This window comes from Daktulosphaira vitifoliae, unplaced genomic scaffold, assembly GCF_025091365.1.
Source record: "Daktulosphaira vitifoliae isolate Bord-2020 unplaced genomic scaffold, ASM2509136v1 Scaffold_1, whole genome shotgun sequence".
In the NCBI taxonomy this organism is placed as follows: Eukaryota; Metazoa; Arthropoda; class Insecta; order Hemiptera; family Phylloxeridae; genus Daktulosphaira; species Daktulosphaira vitifoliae.
The window spans coordinates 32,497,886-32,522,067 of NW_026099572.1; the positions used below are offsets into that span (position 1 = coordinate 32,497,886).

At 23.9% G+C, this 24,182-nt stretch overlaps 1 protein-coding gene and 1 pseudogene across 1 annotated transcript; one reads left to right on the forward strand and one right to left on the reverse strand.

The window, feature by feature from the left end:
• Positions 1-979: 979 nt before the first annotated feature.
• On the forward strand, positions 980-9,446 carry LOC126895739 (gamma-tubulin complex component 2-like). The gene is made up of 16 exons (XM_050667925.1): positions 980-1,206; positions 1,277-1,432; positions 1,508-1,658; positions 1,731-1,881; positions 2,908-3,036; positions 3,112-3,266; positions 4,173-4,301; positions 4,355-4,531; positions 4,590-4,749; positions 4,816-4,987; positions 5,668-5,921; positions 7,051-7,222; positions 7,295-7,469; positions 7,532-7,678; positions 7,882-8,036; positions 9,212-9,446. Exons 1-16 carry the CDS (start codon positions 1,160-1,162, stop codon positions 9,273-9,275), a joined length of 2,394 nt encoding a protein of 797 aa, XP_050523882.1. The 5' UTR covers positions 980-1,159; the 3' UTR covers positions 9,276-9,446.
• Positions 9,257-24,182, reverse strand: part of LOC126910419 (ubinuclein-2-like) — a 20,332-nt pseudogene continuing 5,406 nt past the window's right edge.

Consider the following 24,182-nt stretch of genomic DNA (forward strand, 5'->3'; position numbering starts at 1 on the left):
CGATTTGTGATCTTTTGACGTATTATTGAAAGAAATCGGTTTGGTGAAAGCTCAGAAAAAGTGACAACAGACACAATAAAAAACACATCATGGTAAAATTAATTCTTAGCTTTGCATTGAAGCTAAAAATTAATCTTACAAATTTTAAGAAAAAATGTTAAGTTTTGATTATTAATCACATCTGGGTAAATTTAATATAGTATTTAAATAAGTTGAAGGTTTGTAATATAATAAGAAAGATGGCTCAATAAGAAAAAAATTATCTATACATATCCTATTATCTTCAGTAATACCTTGATATGTATTATGAATACACGTATATCATAGAATTACTTGTGTTTATTATAGTTAACATTACAAAACGTGTCTCAATTTTTCTGAAGTCATTCAGAAGAAAGAAAATAAAAGATTATTTTTGTATATTTAACAATAGAAATATGTCTTTTAATACCCAATTATTTTACGAGACTTATTATTTCAAAAACGCTTAGATATATGTTATGTATAATGATAAATATTGTCCTACATGCCCCTTATCACCAGTCTATGTTATAAAATTCTAACTTCCGAAATTAACGTCTATACCGACTAGTCATTTTCTTACTTAAACCTTTTTATTTATTTTATAAGCTAGTTGAATGTATATTGCCGTTTAAAAAACAAAGTTGATCTCCTTATAAGACATAGGGCATAGGGCATAATGTAAAAATATACTTAATAAATGATAAATCGAGAGTTGTATGAAACTAAAAAATAATAAGAGAATTTTCTTTACATAATTATCATTGTAAGAGTTACTAATATTTAATTTGTATACTGGTAAATCATTAATATTCACTTTATTAATCATTCTGATAATGGTGTTAAAATATTTGTTCGCTTTTTCCCGCGCAATAATTGCGAAAACGAATGAACTTAGTAGACATACAATGGCATTATTCGCGCTCTGAGGTTTTGATAAGAGTGATAACTATACAGAAATATAACGATCGGTGAGTTTATGAGCTCCTACATTAGAGTTGATCGTTGCTGATAAATAAATTAAATTTTTTACATTAAAATGTAACAACTACATATTTATTGTTAAAATTAAATTTACTGTGCTATACTTTGAGAATTTTAAAGCTCTTTTTACAAAATGATAGTTATTTTTTAAAATATGGATCAAACAAAAAAACCAATTGAAGAACTTATAACGAGCTTCAGGTGATTATTTTTCTTATATTGAATACACGTTTAAAAGACTAATAAAATTTCAATTAATACATTACTCCAGATCTACTTCTACAGTTCAAGATATTATAGAAAAATTAGAAGGGTGGAACAGAAGTGATAAAAATACACCCCATATTTCAAGGGATGCGTTATTACAAAAAATCTTACCTCATTCTGAGAATCCTCATAAATTTAATGAAAAATTAAAAAAAATTGGGTGAATTATTATATTAAAATTATGTCAATCACAAACTCTGTAATAAAGATTAATTTTTAAATATTCATTTTTCAGTAATGTCAAACTTGCTAATAAGTTTATGCATTTGATTCAAGAAATAAGTGAAGATAAAAAGTTAACAGCTTTTTTAGAAAAAAGATATAGAGAATATGAACGTGATTTGCCTAATTCTGAAAACATACAGTCCTTGAAAGATCAAATTGAAGTAATTATCTAGTTTTATATAACAAATATTTGCCTGTAATTTCTAATTCAAAATATATTTACTCTTCAACAGATACGAAATGAATTTCAAAAACAACAACAAATTAAATTGAAAGAAAAAGAAATTTCAATGAAAACAAATACTAATCATGCATGTCCATTGTGGAAAAATATTAGAAAATATCAAGGATTAGATTACTTTGACATAGTGTCTACTAACACTGGTTATTTTTTTTTTAACATTGATTAGTCAATTGAATATTTATGTATTACTTGTATAATTAAAGAGCTCAGTACAACAACTAAGCAAGGTCGATTTTTTAGCAAATAACTTTTTGTTAGTTTTAAATAAATATAATTTTTCTGACTATTTTAACCATTATTATTAGTAGATAACAGTTTGGTAAATTATTTTTATTGGTAGACTTACCAGGTTGTTGTACTAGACCCTTCAATTGAGAGCAACTCTTTAATGAGTTTTTCGATATATAGTAGCTCATTTAAGTTTTTAATTCTACATCATTCATAAGCTAATCCAACTCATTTTCTGTTTTACTATTTCACTTTTTTTTTCAATGTATATATTCTTAACTTATCAAACTGAATTATCCTATCTTTAACAAGATTTAATTCTATCTATCTATTCTCTCAAATTTTATTTACTATTAACACCTCACACATATTACCTCATGTGTACTTATTTTTTATTGTGTTCCCTTTAATCACTCCACAAATCCATCTTAATATTTTCATTTCCTTATCACTTATTACTGCTATATTTTTGTATTGCTTAATATTTTTATCTAAAAGTCATTACTGTTTTATAAAATTGACATATAAGCTTGATTAGGATTTTTTAGTAATCCTAAGCACTTGATATTTTTCTCCAATATATCCATCTTCACATAATCGTTATTTTTTTCTCAATATCACTACAATTTCATTTTTACTCAATTTTATTATTATCCCATTAAAATCAAACACCCTATACCTAGTTTATTTCTACTTATCCTTTATTCTTTGAAGTATTGTATTCTTCTTTTTCTCTAAATTCTATTTTATCAGTGTATTATTAAAAAATAACATGCATCCGACAACATATGATGTTTTTAAAAATTGTTGGTATTGTAGAAATGTAATTAAATTTTGTTATAACCAATTTCTGTCTCTTAGACAACATAAAAATATGACAAATATCACTTAAATATGAGTAATAATTAATTTTGTTTATTTTCTTATAATGTTTTCAGATGTATCATCTATTGAACAAACATTTATTATTGAAGATATATTATGTTGTCTCCAAGGATTTCATGGTCAGTTTATCAAACCTTATAAACATGGTACAAGTATTAGCTTTAAAATCAATGCTTCTATAGGTTTGTAAATATATTGTTCATAATATTTTAACAAATTTATCACTGATAAAATTATTAATTGTGGTATGAATTAAGGACCAGAATATCAATGTTTGATACCAAAAATATTAAGATTAGCTTCAGCTTATGCTATTATTTGTCGTTATTGTGAAGAAAACCGGCAAGGTCACAATGGATATGTTAATCAAGCATTAGCATGTTATTTAGAAAAATTTATAAGAGATTACTTAGTAAGTAAATTTTAAATTGATATTTTTATAATCCTAAAGTTTAATAGTTGCTAAAAAAAAAAAAAACCCAAAATATTCAGTAGATTGAAAGTTATTAAATTTATCAAAACATGTGGAGTTCCCTGTATTTCTCTGACTATAGAAGATATTTAATGTTTAGACAATTATAGAACATTAACATGATGTAATTTTGGGATAAATTTGAAAATATATAATTTAGTAGATGTCTGAAATTCGTAATATTATTTTTGTTAAAATATTTTATTCTTTTGTTGTAAAAAATTCAAGAACTTTTCAATATATTTATTAAGTATGAATTCTATTAAATAAAGTCAATATTATGTTTTTTTATTATTAATTTGGAAAAAATTGTAAAATAATTTTTTTTATACTGTTTTTTAAATAATTCCACTTCATACTTTTAATACATGAAGTAAGATATATTTCAAGTATATTTCGACCAAAATTGTTTGTTGTCAAATTAAATGTCTTTTAATTTTCAATATCATATATCTTATATGATATATACAAAATATATTATAATCAAGCATTCAGAAATATTGGTTAAAAATTATGTTTTATAGAATTTATTATTTTTTATTTAGAATTATTTATTTTACCTTTAAAATCTCAATTTTCTTAATAAGGATAGTGAATAATTTGTTGCTTTTAAAGCTTAATGGTTATAAACCTCTAACAACATTGTTTTTAATGATACTCTATTAATTTTTACATACCAACTGCTAGCAAAACTAGCTTTAGCTAGTAAAGTTTAGTCAGTCAAACAATAGATTTAAGGGAAAACGTAAAATATGAAAAAAAAAATAAAACTACACTTATCATAAAATATTTGAATGAATCAATTTATAAAAGTATTTGGTACTAATAAAAATAATTTCTTTGTAGAATTTCATAATAACCTTAGAAAATCAACATAAAAATGGAGAACTAAGTTTGCAAATATTATTTTCTGCTGCAGAAAAACAAATATCAAAAATGGAATTCATATCTGACATCATATCTATTATAACAAAGGTTTTTTTACTAATCATTTTTTTTTAATTATATTTATATTTTGTTAATTGTAGGATAAAAAAAGAGGAGGTCAAACACTTTCTGTATTACATGAAAAAATGTTGGAATGTTGCGCTGATGAAGCACTGAAAAATCTTTTGGATGGAATGGCTCAAGTGTCAACTACTCCATTTTTTGATTCTCTTGAAAAGTGGATGTTGAAAGGACAAATATTTGATCCTTGTGATGAAGTACTAAAAATTTTTTTTTTTCTAAACAATATAAATTTATCTTAAATATCATTTACAGTTTATGATAAAATGTGGTAATCTTATATTAAGTGATGATACTGAGAAATATTGGAATAAATGTTACACAATAAGGCATGAGTATGTTCCAACTTATTTAGAAAAATATAAAGAAATAATTCTTAGAACAGGAAAATATTTAAATGCTATGCATAATTGTAGTAAGCTAAAATTAATTGTAAAACGTTTGTAAGCTTTTAAAATATAACCAATCTTTGTGTTTACAGAACATAATGAAAATTTTTATTTGTCTTATAAACCTGCTGATGATGAAAAATTGGTGTATTCACTATGGTGCTCATCCAATTATTTACAAATAATTAACAACTCATACATGTTTGCCAGTAGCACTTTATTAAACATGTTGTTAAATGATTATGATCTCATGAACAGACTGAAGTAAATATATTTTGTAGTAATAATAATAAAGGGACAAACTATATACTTCAATGGAAAATATTTTGATAATAAGTACTAAAATCACTGATTTACTAAACATTATAGATACAGTGTTTAAAAAAAATATCACTTATGATTACACATTCACATATTCACAAACATTAATGAATAATGTGTAATTTTCATTTATATTTTATGAAACATAAATTTTATTGTTCTAATTTTACCAAAAAAAAAATGTCAATATAAACAAGTTCAATTTTTAGTAAATGTTTCAAATACTTTGAATGTTATTCTACACTCTAATTCAGTTCCTCTCCAATTAGATGCTACCTGTAGCATATGTATATTTTAAATATCTAATAACATTTGATAAATATTATTTAATAAACATTTATTTAAGAATAACTCATAGTTATAATTTTTACAAATGATTTTTACTGAGTTTTATTTTCTAAAGGTTTACACATTATTAAGAAAAATTCTCAAATTTTTTTTATAAAGCAAACAAACAATTTACATAATAGTTTTTCTTAGTATATTAAAATTCAAATCTTTAGTTTATCTTTTTACATAATTTAATTTAATATTGTACACATAATTTTAAACAAGTGTAAAAACTTTAAATGTATAAATAAAAGATCAAATAATTATTTTTATGTTAATTTATATCTTTTTAGATCTATTAAACGGTATTTTCTTCTGGAACAAGGGGATTTTGTGGTTCATCTATTGGATGTTTGTGATGATGAATTAAAAAAACCTACAGATGATATTGTTTACAATAGATTAGAATCATTGTTAGATATATGTCTACGAGTCAATGTAGGATGCATTGATCAATATAAAGATGATATTAAAATGGACTTAAAAAAAGACCCTCTCAGTTTTCAAATTTTTAAAATTCTATCTATTCAAACTGATAAAGAAAAGGGTAAATTTTAGAAATAAAATAATTTTTAGTTCAATAAATTATAAAATAACTATTGTAATTATTTCATTAAATAAGTGTAACAAACGAAACTGCAATTTTTACAGTATCTCTTATCTTTATTTATTTAATTGTGCATCAATCAACATCGATTAGCAGACTGCTGATCACCATTTATTGACATCAATTTCACGGTGTGTGTTAACTTATCAGGTTGTGCTACATTACAAATGTACCATTACATAAGAAAAAATCAACTTACTGACACAATTTAGTTACCTCTATTATAAACGAGAAAATACATATAAATTTTTTTATCCTTATACTTGTAATTCAAATTTGATATTAAAAAACTATACACATTTTTCAAAGAATAATACACAATATATATATATATATCATTTTAAAACAGTAAAAATAACTTCTTGTAGTAAAATTTAACCTTCTGAATACATCACTATATAAATGGAATGTTCAGTAAGGATAAAGGTTTCTATTGTTTTCATTGTACATAACAATTAACCTGTTTTCTTATTTTTTGGATGCTATATTTATAGACGGTTCTTGTAAGAAAATAGTCAAATCAAAATTGGTAGTTTTTCAGAAGATCAAAAAAACAAAATATTTTTACAGGATAATGAATGGGACTTTTAAATTTTAAACTACAATTAAAAAATAACAACTACCTATGAAAATAACATTATTACTGCTAAACACAGTGAACATTTTTAAATAAAATTTAATGAAAAATAACATTCTATAGTATAAACTAAAATTCCTGTACTTAAAACATATTTTAAACTATTTAGCTAGACCTTGAAGTTAAAACTGTCATTAACAAAATTTTGTTTTTAGATATAATAAATAACCCACACACACTGTAAATATCTCGTAGAATTTAATATAAATTTTTGCTGATATATTTTACTACTATTTTTTGTTTATTATATTTCTCTTAAAAAAAAAAATTGATACGAAACATTTAAAAATTTTACTCTTCATATATATATATAAGCTTGATTGGATAGGCCTCCTATAATTCATATTTATTTTTAATTTAAATTTTATTTACAATGCTATTTGTATACTTGTGTATACACGATTATACTAAATTATTTTTTATTTTATTTAGATTATATCAATTTCCAACCATCTTCAAACTTATTAGGAATACAGTCATTTTGTTTGGGGTTATCTACTCAATGGCCTGTTTCATTAATATTTAATGAAACTGTTATATCAAATTATCAAATGTTATTTCGTTTACTGCTATTATGCAAAAATGTTGAACGACAACTTCTAAAGTAAATTATTATTGACTTAGGTAATTTATTGTTTTAATAATAGTATATAACCAATCAATTTTAATATTGTAGAGTGTGGCTTGTAGACAAAAAACTGAAAAAAGTATCTTCGTCATCTTTAACATACAAAAAAGCATTCAATCTCAGACAAAATATGTTATTATTTGTACAAAACCTTGAATATTATATGTTTGAAGAAGTTATTGAAACACAATGGCAATCGTTTACTTCTGCTATACAATTTAATGTATTTAATAATCTATTAAAAAAAAGATTGTAATTTTTTACTTAAGGTTTAACTGTCAATAGGTTAAAAATGTTGATGAACTATTAGATGAACAACAAAAATTTTTAAATTTATGTTTAAAAAACTGTATGGTGACAAATCCAAGTCTAATGAAAAGCAGTGGATATTTATTAGAGTTGTGCATGGAGTTTAGTGATTATATATTGGAGGTAATATTAATAGTATAATTTTGCCATATTTTTACTTAAATCGTTTAATAAAAAAGATTTTTAAATAAATATAAGTAACAAAATTTTTTACTTATTATTTATAGTAGTTTTAATATAAATTCTAAGTATTAAAACTATGTGCATTTATTTTGATTTTTAATTACTCAGAAAAAAAATTTTTATGCAATAAATGTTTATTTCAGCTTCCTAAAAGTAATAGCAGTTCAACCTTAGATTTTCAAAAAAACATACAAATTTTGGAAAACAAATTTACAGCTGCAATGATTGATCTTTTAAAATGTATTAGAATTATGGGTCAAATGAATAGTGGGAATATTATATGCAACTTTTTGTACAGGTAAATACTGGCTAGTTGTTTTAAACTTAAGCTTATTTTTTTTTCATATTAAATAAAATACATAAATTTGCTGAGAATTGATATTTATTATTTTATTATAATTCAGTTAATATTACCAAATATATATATATTTCATTTATTNATATTTATTATTTTATTATAATTCAGTTAATATTACCAAATATGTATATATATATTTAATTTATTTTTTATAAGTAAATAGGAACTCATGATAATACTAATTGATTAATTATACAAGCCTTAATATGTTTTTTTTTTTAATGAAATATTAATGTAAAAATATTCTTAATTTCTGATAAATTAATCTATTTAATTACCATTAACATAGAGTAACTTTGAATTTATTGTCATTAAAAGATTTAACGAAAGCTACATTTTATTTATGTTTTGACTGTAATATTGGCTATTAGTTAATAATTTTTTGAAACTTATTACACCGAATGAGTGAAAAAATTATTATTTTTTTTTCTGTCATATGTAATAGTTAAATTAGCAGAAGTATATCACAAGACTTTTTACTGTTAAATTCATCATTTAATTGACAAATAGCATATTTCAAACAATAAATTCAATTTTTTCAAAATTATATTTTTGTCATTTTGATTCCATGAACTCTGGATTTTCTTTATATTCATATAAATCTACTGTAATATTCTACATATAGGTTATAATCAATGGCGTGTTTTGGAGAGTAAATGGCTTTACCCACTAACAATTTTTTGAATTAATATNTTTTTGTCATTTTGATTCCATAAACTCTGGATTTTCTTTATTTTCATATAAATCTACTGTAATAGTCTACATATAGGTTATAATCAATGGCGTGTTTTGGAGAGTATATTTACCCACTAACAATTTTTTGAATTAATATATACCCTAAAAAAATAATACTTATGTACTATATGAAGGGTATATGCTTACAATCGGTGTATACCATAAAACAAAAAAGGATAATTTGCAAAACCAACACTGTTAATAATAATTTCTGTTGATCTTAACTTCATTATTATGAACTATTTCTTATTTAATATTCCATTTTGCTTATTTTGGCAAAAATTAATATACTTCAATAATATTTTTACCTTTACATTAACATTTTACTTAATAAATAAACATTTATTATAAAAATAATGATAGTAAATAAATTTTTTCAGAATGGATTTTAATGGAATGTATACTGAACAAATAAAACTGGATGATTCTTCATTTTTTACGTAAAAAATATATTTTATAAACAAAATATGTACATAATACTTTACAACTAATTTACAAGATGTAAAATAATTTAAATTTGTTTTGAGCTGAGCCCATTAATAATAATACTACTAGGTTATTGTAATACTAATTATAAAAATAACAACAAATATATAATTATTCTACATTAATAAATGGAAGATTATTGATAATATTACCAAACATCCTTATAACAGTCTTTGCAAAATATTACATCAAGCTCTTCAAATTAAGCAATTTTAAAAATTCATAATATGTTATAAAATTTGAGCTGCGCTTTTTTATATTAAACAAGAATGTACATCATTCTAGTTAAGATGTATTCAGTTATTTGAGTCTAAAAAATATATAACAGATTATTATTTTTATTATATTAATTCTATAAATAGTGTTCAGTAAGTAAGAAAACGGATTTCTATTGTTCTCATTGTTTATAAAAATTTAACTGTTTCCTTACTCTCTGAACACTGTATAAGTAATAGATTCTTTTTTCCTTAATATTATTACATTATCTTTGTCACTATTGTGTAGAATATTTTGATGAGAGGCATAACGTAGTAACACATCAAATCTTAACATTGTTATTTGAAGTTTATTTTATTATTCTAGAATTTAAACTGTAGTTCATGTTGAACTACAGTTCATGACTACTACACAACATTGATTCCCAATAATATAAAAAATAAGAGCCCTTTAACTTACTACTATATGATATTGAACTATGACTTAAATCAGTTTTTGGTTTCGTATTTAATGATGAATAAAATTGTTGATGTAAGTGCTTCTGAAATACAAAAATACCAATTAAATTTTGGCTTTATATAAATTTATTATAAAAATTACATCAGGAGTTCGGGAACTATTCGGTAATATACCATAATGATCAACTTCTTGTTTTCTAAATTAAAAAAGTATTATTAATGTGTGTTGTTTAACATGTGTATTACAATGTAATAAATTTATATTACTGATAGTTTTCTGAAGCTAAAAGAGAATTGGGTTCTTCAGTTTTTACCATATGCTTGAAGAATTCATCTTGAAATCCAAAACTCATTTTTGGAATACCAATTGAAGTTAATTTTGAAGAATCATATGATTTTGACATACCACTACTTGACTGTATAAAAAAATAAATACATTTAATAAAAACATCAGTATTAAAATATATAATATTATTTTAAAAATTTTACTGTATTATAAGAATTCCTAAATGCTGGATGATTTATAACCCCTAACGATGTATTGACTACAGTATCAAAAGGATTTTTTATTGAGTACATTGACATGGAAGATGTTTGTTTCTTATATGCATCTTTTTCTTTAGAGTTTCGTGACGAACATGAAGAACTTGATGACAATTGGTTAAGAACTAATAAATCTTTGATAACTTCTTGAGCTTCTTTTTCAGCCAACTCAATACTAGAAGCACGATTGTTATTAAATGTAGCTTTAGTTGGACACTGATCGCTATGTGATTGCTCCTTATATTCTACTTTTAACTCCTGATTTTTAATTGTTATGGGTGCTGTAGGACTTTCTTTCTGTAAATGAAATAATACAAACGAGTTAACTCGAGTTTAAAATATTGAATATTAATATCATACAGGTTTAAAGAATGTTGTTAATTGTGATTGTAATGGTGTTGTATTATCCATTAAGGAGTCATTTATAATTTGACTCAATAAATCTTTAGCTGTTGGCTTATCATCAATTTGAGAATTTTCAGCCTTTGATAAAGATGATGTTTTATTCTCCTTTGAAACATATTATTTGTAATATATTTATTAAATTATAAAATGCAAATAAGGAATAATTATCATGCAATTCCAGAAAGTTATGTAAACTAACTTTTTTTATTGTACTATGAAGTTCTATTGGAGAGTTATTATGTGAAACTCTCTGTTGGTCTGTTAACAAAGGACTATTTAACTCTTGAAGCAATCTTTGTTTACGTGAAATAGGTTGATTAATAACATTTGAAGATAGTTGTTTTTGACTGTTTTGAGTGTCCTAAAAATTGTTCATTGTACTAATAATCATTTTAGTTTAAAACTAATTATCATAAAAGTCAGACACAAAAAGGAAATCACTCGCACATCATTTTAAGTCATGCAATTAAAGAATGTCAAATAATTGAGAAAATCATAAGCAAAAGATTACTTTAATATATATGAAAAATAACGTTTCATCACAGTATAGTTAATATCTAAAATTTAATAAGGGAATAAATTTTTGCCTAATATTAAATTAAAAATTAAATAATTCATTTTTGATTTATTTTATGCTACATAGGTGTATTCTAAANTTAAAAATTAAATAATTAATTTTTGATTTATTTTATGCTACATAAGTGTATTCTAAAAATAGCTTAAAAAGAAATTACCCGTTAAATAAGGTTTGTATTATAAGACTATTTTCGGTAAAAATCTATTATCTATACATTTCAGTACTAAATGTGCTTATTATGTAAAATTTAGTGACAAGTACATATTTTGCTTTCTTTTATTATTGTTAATTTTATTTAACTAAATTGTTGAATTCCGACGTTAATTCGGTATGATTATAATTTTAACAGGCGAAATTTTATATACTTCAATATAATTTTTTTTTAATTTAAGGTAACCATTTTCTAAAATTGTTCGTAAATTGAAGTTGTTGAATTAATGACCAATTCTGACGAATACCATATAGTATTCTATGTATGTTTATAATCAGTGTTAGATAAGTAAGAAATCAATTCGATTATTTATAACTAATAGTAGAATAATAATATCTCGATTTTTATTTAACATGAGGTCCCTTGTGTATCACGTTTAAATATTTTATTAAGGGGATGCATTTCCTTAATGTCAGGGTAAGTACGCGACCAAAAAAATATTAAATAGTATTTCTCTCTTATTTATTCCTCAATTATTAAAACACAATGTGTGGCGATTATTTCATTATTTAGTTGTCTTTTTTTACTTCCAAACTAAGGAAGAACCTATCGAAATTTGCATAATATTTGTAAGTTTCTTTACAATTATATGAATAACTGAATAATTAAGTATCATATGTCAAATCCAATTATATCATTATGTTCAAATCATTAAATTATTACATCATTGCATCATAATACAAGTCTATTAGTTTTTTTTTTTCAAACTCGCAAAAAACAATACTATAAAGACCAATAAAAATTCCAAATATCTCAAATTTTTGAGCTTTTCGTATTACTATAAAATTTGCATTTTTACAATATTTTAAATGCAATTAACATTTTATTGAATTTTTTTTTTTCAATAATTATTGCCTTCATAGAATGTGTTCAAAGCATATATTTTATTATATAAACAAAAAAAAAAAAAACCCAGCACAGTGGGGTCGTGGCATAGTTGGGTCCAGTATAGATGATATCTGACAGTGATTAAAATCACTATCATAAAAAACGATTCGATGCAAATCTGTAGATAGTGTTAAATTAAAAAAAAAAATTTTGTTAATATAGCATATTTTTGAATATGGTAGCCATTTGCGCATAGAAGATAGGTCGTCGGGACAATTTTTTTTTTCATTTTATAGTACATAAAATAAGCTTTAATTTGATATATGTTTAAAAGACGCAGTATTTCCAGAACATTTTCAAAAATTAAGTTGAAAAGTTATTTTTTGTAAAAAAGTAACTATTTTAAATCCCCCCCAGTGAGCAGAATAAGTGTTAGATTTTCAAAAAAAATTATATCAAATGAAAGGGAAATATCTAAGGTTTCAATACAAAAAAATATTATTTTTATTTGTTCATTTTTGAAAAAGTTATGGCAGTTTTAAGCACAAAGAACATCCCGATAAAAGGTAATTTTTATCGCAAACATTACATTTTTTTTTAATTTTCGACAGGCATTTGCACATAGAAGATAAGATGACGGGACAAATTTTTTTTTTCATTTGATAGTATATAACATAACCTTTGATTTAATGTATGTTTAAAGGACGCAGTATTTCTGGAACATTTTCAAAAGTTCAGTTCAAAAAGATCTATGTTTTTTACAATATTTCAAGTANTTTTCTAAAATTGTTCGTAAATTGAAGTTGTTGAATTAATGACCAATTCTGACGAATACTATATAGTATTCTATGTATGTTTATAATCAGTGTTAGATAAGTAAGAAATCAATTCGATTATTTATAACTAATAGTAGAATAATAATATCTCGATTTTTATTTAACATGAGGTCCCTTGTGTATCACGTTTAAATATTTTATTAAGGGGATGCATTTCCTTAATGTCAGGGTAAGTACGCGATCAAAAAAAATATTAAACAGTATTTCTCTTATTTATTCCTCAATTATTAAAACACAATATGTGGCGATTATTTCATTATTTAGTTGTCTTTTTTTACTTCCAAACTAAGGAAGAACCTATCGAAATTTGCAAAATATTTGTAACTTTCTTTACAATTATATGAATAACTGAATAACTAAGTGTCATATGCCAAATCCAATTATATCATTATGTTCAAATCATTAAATTATTACATCATTGCATCATAATACAAGTCTATTAGTTTTTTATTCAAACTCGAAAAAAACAATACTATAAAGACCAATAAAAATTCCAACTGTCTCAAATTTTTGAGCTTTTCATATTACTATAAAATTTGCATTTTTACAATATTTTAAATGCAATTAACATTTTATTGAATTTATTTTTTTTCAATAATTATTGCCTTCATAGAATGTGTTCAAAGCATATATTTTATTATATATACAAAAAAAATAATTCCTATTATACTAATAAAAAAATATATAATTTAAAAAAATTCCATAAACACTTATTGTTTTAAATTGCTTTGTAATTCAACGAATACATATCCTAAAATATACTTTTACAAAATTTGCTTTGAGGACGTAGTCTCTAAGGCAATAATTATTAAAAAAAAAAAAATGTTCATAAAATCATAATTGTATTTAAAATGACAAGCATTGTCCGTTAGGTCTAAGACATTCACCTTATATAAGACCAACTATTTGCAAGGGCCGATAGTAAACAAAATTTTCCTAACTATAAATTTATACATAAATATAAATTTTTACAAAGAAAATACTAAGATTCTCCATTAAATTAACTCATAAAAATGTATTAAAATTAATTATTGTAAAAAATGATTAATAATTTCATAATTTATTACACTAAAATACACTTTTTCATCTTTGAAAAGACGAATAAAAACTTATTCTACTCAACCGCTCTTTTACTAACATTGAATTTGATTAAATATTTACAATAACAATGCACCATAGACTAATTTAGTATTGATGAGTTGAAATAACAGAAAAAGCTTTTTATCATAACATTTTAACGAATCTAAGTTAAAATTTAATGAGGTCCCAGATACCACATGTTTTGGAAAATAACTTTTTTTCATTTACTCATTTATAAAAGTAAAAGGCTCCCCCCAAAACTTAAGTCCTGAGACCAGAACCTAAAATACATTCGATTTCAGGAGACAAATTTTTTAATTTGAGCATAACATTAATTACTGTAACCAGACATATTTTCGAAGAGCGAAAATATTTTTCAAATTTTCTTAACAAAAAAAAAAAAAAAAATAAAATTTAAGCACCCCAAAAAAATATTTAATAAACAAAAAAATAAGGTAATTCTTGTTTTAAATTTAAGAATCATTATTTCTAAAATTAATACTGAAGTATACAGTATAAAACTTGTCGTCATATTCAGGTGTATGACACTTCTGTATTTCCATACAATATAATAATCTTGTTATGATTATCTTACATTAGAATAAAAAACAAATTATGATCAAAAATAATCTATTAACTTTGNCTTACATTAGAATAAAAAACAAATTATGATCAGAAATAATCTATTAACTTTGACAGTAAAATCAGCATGTAATGAATTTCAAAAATATTAAAAAGTTAATTATAAAAATTAAATAAACTAAGACATTTGTGTCACTGGAAAATATTTATTAAAATTAAACCCCTAAAATTAAAATTATGAGAAACGTTTACATAATTATTTATATCAAGTAAATTTATAGTCTCGAGTAAATTTACTAATATTTAATATTCATGTTAAAAAAAAATATTTTCGTACAAATAATTAGAAAATATCAGTTATTAACCTATTTTTTGAATAAATCAAAACATAAGCAGTTTGAGAATAGATGAGTTTATCTCAAAAATTAAAGTTATTAAAGACCAGTCTTTTATAGTGTTATTTTAAAATTAATTTGATACTTTTAAACAATAAATTTAATTTTTTAAATAAATTTAGTAAGTTTACTTTTTTTTTTAATCTTTACACCATTNTTTTTTTTTTTAATCTTTATACCATATAAATAATTATCACTTTTTATACAATATATAAAAAGGAGTCAAAGTTAATTATATACTATACCAAAGTATCCCATTAAAAGAATGAATAGATTTAGTATATTTTAGATTTTGTATTTTAGATTAGATTTTAGTATATTGAATATGAAGGTTAATTGATTAAACAATAAACAATTAAATTGTTACCATGCAAGAAAATAAAACAAACGACAAAAAATAAGAATAAATACATTAGCCAACATGTACACTTTATACATCATATAATTTACAAAAATATTAATTATAAATTTAATCTTCATTCTGTCCAACAACAGGTAATTTATATTTTAATTGATATATTATTATTTTAAGTAAAGTAAATAAAATGAACAAAATCACACATTTTATGCTTGTGAAAAAAATTTAAAAAATAAATAATAAAAACTTTAATAAATTTATATTTAAAAGAAAAAAAAACAAAAATATAATACTATAAATGTGCTTAAATTTGATTTATTCTTACCGTTTTTCCAGGGCTGCTACTATCATGTGATAAATTATTATTAATTACTGATACATCTTTAAACTTGTTCAACGTAAATGGCAAAGAGCTAACTTTATTGGGGGATAAGTCTAATACTTCTCCAGTTTGTGGTTTTGTTTTCACAATAACACTGCTACAATCAGATTCTTTTGATTTGTCGCCATTCAAAGAAGCTGTTGTAATTGTAGCTTGATAAGGACATAAATCATTGTTTATTGAACTTATAGCAACGGAGTTCGAAGATTCTTGAAGAGGTTTTGATTTTGTTGACATTGAATGAGGAACCATTTTAGTTTGACTAGTAATAACAGAATTTGACTCTACATTTGAGTCACCAACTTTATTTATTTTTTGTTTAGTCCATTTATGTGTTTTATTGCTCATAGCTGACTTTGACACTTTATGTTCTGACGCTATTTTAATAGCACTTAATAGTTTTGATGGACTGTTATGTAATGCTTGCTTTTTAGTTAATTTTGGCCTGTAATTTAGTTTTGTTAGATAAATCAAACACATATAATAATGACTATCATTAAAATTTCAATGAAAATAAGTCAACATAAATATACATATATAATTACTAGAGTAATTTAGAAGATACTTTTATTTTAAAAGAATAATTAAAATGGAAATATATACATATTTTTATCTTAAATCTGAAACATAGTTTGTTACATTTGCATTAACTATTTTTTTCTACAACAAGTCATCAAATAAAAATTCTTTATCAAATATATATTTTTTTTTTACAACCGCTAGGTTGGTTAATACCATTGGTATATCTTGGGGAAATTTAAGTGCAGTGGGAACATGGTGCTTTTTCGCCACCGTAGAAGCGCACGCATGGTCACCCATCCGTTCACCTACGGCGGTAAGCACGGCTTAACACTAGAGTTTTGTTAACAACCAGTATAACCACCGCGCCCCACCACACCAAATATTTATAAATATCACATATAAGGTAAAAAAATAGCTTATTGTTTTTAATGTGTCTACATTTTTTTGTTGAATTAACTGTGATATAAATCAAAACAATTTAGTCTACTTTAATGCTGTGTAAAGGGGACTTAACCCACCCCATTATTAAATCTAACAAATTTTAACATCATGGTATTACACTCAATTGTTTAAAATAAATAATATTTTAGCAGTAAAAAAAAGTTAGAAGAGATAGACCAGAGTATAATGGGATATCCCTCAAATAGTATCAAATCTATTTCCCAAAATAACACCCCCTACAAAATTGAGATCTTAAAATGTAGGGAATGGAATATAAACCACATGACTAGAAAAGTAGGGTTTGTAATTTATACAGACAGCTCCAAGAAATCAGGAAAGGTAGGTACTGGTATTTGAGGATATAAACCATGCTTAAATATCAGCATGTCAATGGGCACAACACCCTATATGTTCCAAGCAAAGGTAATGGCAATACTAGTAAAGGCCTAAAACCTGCTAGTACTCATAAAAAAAAACATAACTATCCCAAAAGATAGTTAAGCCGCTCTAAAGGCACTTAGTAATAACCATGTGACTACAAAGCTAGTCCTTGAATGAAAGGAAATTCAGAATCACTAGCAAGGTTCAATATAGTTATACTAGCATAATGCTATGACACAGCAGTGTGACTGGTAATGAAAAGAAAACTTTCCAGCAAGGAAATGTGTAGAAAACACCTACGTTGAACCAGAACAAGTGGTGGGACTTACGGAGCAATCTCTCAAAGTACTACCCAAAAACTGGTAGAGAACAACACAGGAAAATATGGTGTTACCTAGCGATACCTACACAATCAAAACTGCTTGTCTACTAATAAAAGAACTTATTAACATGAATAGATTTAAAAAAAAACACTTTGACTGGACTACACTGACAGGACACAGTCATCTGCTTAAACAATACACAATGGGAGTGACAGAATAACCATTGTGCAGGAAGTATGTAACAGAAAAGGAATAATCATTTCACATTATGAGTGAATGTGATACTCTGGCCAAATTAAGATCTAAACATAAGGGAAAATCTTATCCTGAAAAGTAGATATTAAGAACCTAAAATCCAAAGAGATACTTCATTTTGCTAGAACAGGACTGTTTGAATATATATAGGTGCGACCTAGTCTAAAAACACTTCGGTATTAACACATGTGAAAAAATTGAATAATTTATATTTCGGTAGGATGTACGCACAATGAACCTGTAAGACGAGTACATAGGCAAGTCTTACCCACCTATATAACTAAAACTAAAACTACACACCATTAAAATTTTGATTATCTTATACATATGGCATGAACATGGCAAATAGTCATGTGACTATTAAATTTACAAAATTAAAATATTATTTTTAATTATAACATTAATGATAAATTTTAGAAAAAAACTATTAGAACATTTTATAAATGTGAAAAATTAAAAAAATACCCTATTTGGTCAAACTTCAACCTCAATGATACATGTTGTTTGATCAAGACTAAATTTTCATAGTACAAGTTTTCTATATCAAGTAAAAAAAACCCAGCAAAGGGGGGTCGCGGCACAGTGGTGACATGGGATAGTTGGATCAAGTATAATGATATCTGACAGTGATTAAAATCACTATAAAAAAAAAACGCTTCGATGCAAATCTTTAGATAGTGTTTAATTTTAAAAAATGGGTGTATTATTCCAAAAGCTACATGATCTACTAGTTCCTTAATAATATCCTGATTAAGATATAGTATGTTAAATGAAAAAGAGATTATAAAAAAATATTATAAAAAAATATTATTTCTCATAAAAAATTGTATTGATCCATATATTTTTCAAAAATTTATAGCACTTTAAAGTAAAAAATGTAAATTATAAAATCGAGAATTTTCACACAAAAATAGCAATTGGTAGCCGTTTTCACCATGAAGACAAATGCAGAGAACAAATTTATTTTTTTTCAAATTAAAGTACATTACATTAGCTTTAATTTAAGATATATATAAAAGTGTCAGACCTTCCGGAACATTTTCAAAAGTTAAGTTGAAAAAGTTAATTTTTTGTGAAAAAGTTGTCATTTCAAATCCCCCCCTGTGGGCAGGTTAAGTGTCAGATTTACAAAAAAAATATACCAAATAATAAGTAAAGACATCAAGCATCTATATAAAAAAAAATTATATTGATATGTTCATTTTTGAAAAAGTTACGGCAGTTTTTAGTAAAAAAAATTGAAAAAATTTCGAAAATTAGCGATTTTTAAATTTGTAATTTTTTTGGAGGTTTCCCCCATTTACGGGGAACGAGGGAATTTTTTTCAATTTTTAAGGGTAATGTCTTCGACTAGATACGATTTGTGATCTTTTGACGTATCTTTGAAAGAAATCCGTTCGGTGAGAGCTGAGAAAAAGTGGTAACAGAAAAAAAAAAAAAAAAAAACACATCATAGTAAAACCAATACCTTCTCAGCTTCGCATCGAAGCTAAAATAGGGGGGTAAATATATTAATAAGAATATTTGAATTTCTATTTAAAAAAACATAATTTATTTTGATTTATCTCACAGCTAATTCAAGAAAAAAATATAAACACATTAGAAACAATAAGCTATTCTTTTCTTTTTTACTATTTGTGGTACTTATAATGATTCATTCAAAAGTAATGAATTATATTTAAGATTTAAGATAGAAATATGTNATTCAAAATTAATGAATTCTATTTAAGATATATGATAGAAAAATGTAAAACCACTACTCAGTATAAATTAAAAATTTAAGATAATTACCTAGAATCTTTGACTTTAGATTCTTTTAAAAGAATGGTGACCTTCATCCACCCTAGTGGCCATAATGGTTTTATTCTATTATTAAGAAATTTGGTTATATAACTATCTACTGAATCAATCCTTTTGATTTTTGAATAAGTAGTTGTTCTTATGTTAATAATTTCTCTTAGATAACCCCTAAACATATTTATACAATATTATAAATAAATTTAACAATATGACTATATTCCCAGTTATATTCAACAAATACAACTAAAGATATAGTTTGAAATATTCAATTCAAGAATATAATTTGATCACAAAAACATGTTTTTCACTAAAATTTTAGTGAATCAAAAATCAAAAAATAAACCTATATTATTAATAAATAATAATAACAAATATGAAATAATAATAATAATGAAAATTATCATCAATAATTTTTCATAAATAAATTAATTAAAAATATCATTCAACTTAAAAATGAGAAACAAACTAATTTTATAGATAAAAAACCTATTGTATAATTAAATTACTTTAATAATAAATTATTATTACACTTCAAGTGTCATAAATTTACTATATTACTATACTAAAAGACTTTAAAAAATCATGAGTTATTGTAACAAAAAACAGTCAAATAAGTTGATTATTAACTATAATTATATTTCAGTAAAAATTTCACCATGATACGAAGATTATACCTAAATTCGTCAGTCCATGGAAATTTACGGCGGGGTAATTTAGGACCTGGTTTTGATTTCATACCCTCAACGAGATTACCATTTACATTTCTAAAAAATTTAAATAAATTAAAAACAATTTTGATTGAGTCGTTTCATTTTTAATCTAATATTATGTAATACCTTCGTTCCATAACTGTTTTACAATCAATATTATATTGCTCAATAACAGCAGGCATAGAATTTTCAATAGAGGTTTTTAATCTGTACAAAATATAAAATTCAATTACTTATAAAATTCATCTAACTATAGCAGATAAAATAGAATAATTAAAAACATTTTTATTAACACTTACAATTGACAAATTAAAAAAAATTTCATACCTTATAATTAGATCAGAAATTTTAGCTTCTTCAGCATCAACTAACTTATTTACTTGTTTAACAAGTTTTTCTTTGTCACATACCATAAACACAGCCAACATTTCATAAATTGAATTAGCATTAAAGGAAAATATTTCTTTTTGGTATTCAAGACTGAAACAAATTTACATTTAGATAAAATTTAATTTACAATCAACTTTCAAAAACATTAATATATAAAATTATTTAAAGTAGGTAAGTTGGTATTTTTTTTTTTTTAAGGGTTTACATAAAAAAGATAATTACAATCAATTGAAAAAACAATTTGACCAATTATTTTAATTATTTTAAATTTTTATATAATGAAATTATGTTCATAATCAAATCATTATCAGATGACAGTTTTAAAAAATGATCTTGTGTTGATATGTCTGTAAATGACAACTAATCTAAATTAGAACTATTGTTAGGACTAGGCAAGTGTCTTATTTAGTCAAAGCAGTGATTGTGTTCTATAAGACTGTACTACTATAATATTAATTCAATCACATTATTATTTTTATTATTTAATGGAAATCTGTAGATAGTGTTTAATTTAAAAAAATTGATGGATTATTTCAAAAGCTACATGATCTCCTATTTCCTTATTTATATCCTGATTATAAGTTTTAAGAATTTTCAAAAATTAGCGAAGATTTCCCTCATTTACGGGAAACAAGGGAAATTTTTCAATTTTTAAAGGGTATTGTCTTTGACTAAATACGATTTGTGATCATTTGACATATTATTGAAAGAAATCGGTTTGGTAGAGCTCAAAAAAAGTAGTAACACACAAAAAAAAATACATATCATAGTAAAATTAATACCTACTCAACTTCGCATTGAAGCTAAAACACTAAAAAATATAATAAAATATTAGTTTACCTTAATAGTAACATATTCATTTGATCTGAAAAAAGTCTTGTGTTTTTTGAAGTTACTAATTTAGCTTCAGTCTTAAGGGATTCAATGATTTCCATTAAAATTTGAGGATTAACATCATTCTCACCACTGATTGCTATAATAATATAATTGTTTAACTATTACAAAATATTAAACATAAACTTGATTGCAATAAATATGTCTACAAAAAATAAACACCAACATCATTTTGGAAAAATTTTGGCTACCATAGTTTTCAGATATTAGTATTAATCAAAAACCCTAACTGATAACCAAAAATTGCAATAATACAGGAAATTTAAATAGATTAGTAATAATAATTAATTAATTAGTCATGATATAATTAATCTAGTATAACTATCGTACTTGGTATAGAAAAATTAAATTTTTTTACCCGAATAAGCATTTTTTAAAGAATACAATGAAATAAATAAGTAAAATTAAATAAAATCAGTTATAACATATTTTTAAGATTTTTATATGTTATTTACTGTATGTAGTAATTTTGTAAGCTCTTTATTAAAAAAATAACATTTATGTTATTATTTTTAATTTCCCGTAAAATTTCCTTTACGTGAGATTTACTTTCATAATTTTAAGTAAAAAAAAAAAGTAATCAAATAAATCTTTTATTTCTATTAAAATTGTAACATCAAATAAACTTAAGAAGCCCAGAGGCAGGGATAACCATAAAACATTGGACCCAAATTTTACACAGCTCATTTTGATAAGCACAAAAAAATGGGTAGCACAATGGGGCACAACACAGTGTGAAAGTAGGATAGTTAAGACAAGTATAGATAATATCTGACAGTGATTAAAATCACTATCATATGAAATTCTTCAATGCAAATCTGTATATAGTGTTTAATTACAAGAACTTGGTGGATAATTACAAAAGCAACATCAACATTTATTTCCTTAATTATATCCTGATTAGTGGTTCTTTGATTTAAAAATATAACATATGAATAAATACTAATTAAATTTAGTATGAAATTGATATTCAATAACATAATATTGTAATTTTTACAGAGATATTATAAAAATAAAAAGGAGTTGTATATTTCTTTACTTTTAACACGTATAAAATTTGAAGGGTTTGTTACAATAGTTTATATTCATGATATTCATTGAATCTAAGTGAGATAAAAATGAAATGAGTTGAAAAATTTTTTCTAACTCATAAATAATTAAGCAAAAAATGCAATCCCATTTGGATGTTGAACTTTGTACCTCAAGCGTGAAAGACACAAGTGTTATTAACTCAGCATCTGTACATCACATTACTCCGATGGATATATATGGCAATTAAAGCTAGTTCAAATTTCAAATTTATTTTCCTTGACTTAAAAGAAGCAAAAAAATTTAAATAAATTTCTATACTATGTCAATTATATTTTTATAGTATTTATGAAAATCAGTCTACTTTCCTTGTCGAGTATTTTAAAATAAAATAAAATACAAACCCAAGAATTTTAACACAATTATAGCATATTTTCAAAAATTAAGTTGAAAAAGTTAATTTTTTGTGGAAAAGTTATATTATTTTGAATTCCCCACTGTGGGCAGTAAAAAAAAAAATAAGACAGAATATAGATGGGTGTTGTTCAACCCATACTGATGTGTGTATATTCTGCCTGCATTCTATTTTCACTACAAAGATTAATATGGTTGTAATTTGATGAGTACTTATCCTAAAATATATACCTATCAAAACTTATTGTAAAAATAAAAAATTACTTTCAAAATTAAAAAACAATAAAATAATTATTGGATTTATTACATCTCCGTGACTCACTCAGTATATTTATTAAACTGTTAATTAATTGAATTGAACTTATTAATATCTTACATGTTGAATTTGGATGTTTTGTACAAGCTGCATTAATTACAGATTCAATAGTATCGTTGATTGAGTTTACATTGATCTCTGTTACTGGAGCTTCTACAGTTGATGAAAACTGAGTATCTTTTGAACAGCCTAAAAAATAAAAATTATCAAAAAAATATTTAAAATTAAAATTTATAAAGCAACAACTTGGCTGAAGCTCGGGTAGTTGAATTCTTTTCTCTTGTAACAATACTTTAACAGAGTTCATTTTTTTCTTTTTAGTAGGAATTAAAGAACTAGCACTATCAGAATCAATAGACTGTCTTCTTTTAGTCTTGCCATTGATAGAAACAGTAGACTGCTGAACTAAATTTGCTGGTTTAATTGGTTCTTTTTCATCTTCAGAACTAACTGATGATCCTTTAGATGTCTCTGAAGTCTATAGTTTTAACAAATTAATAGTTTATATATATTAATTTA

Coding starts and splice junctions, on each gene's coding strand:
- LOC126895739 (XM_050667925.1), top strand. CDS start 1,160: ATGGATCAAACAAAAAAACCAATTGAAGAACTTATAACGAGCTTCAG. Junction 1,882..2,907: donor CATAGTGTCTACTAACACTG/GTTATTTTTTTT, acceptor TAATGTTTTCAG/ATGTATCATCTATTGAACAA. Junction 5,922..7,050: donor TCAAACTGATAAAGAAAAGG/GTAAATTTTAGA, acceptor TATTTTATTTAG/ATTATATCAATTTCCAACCA.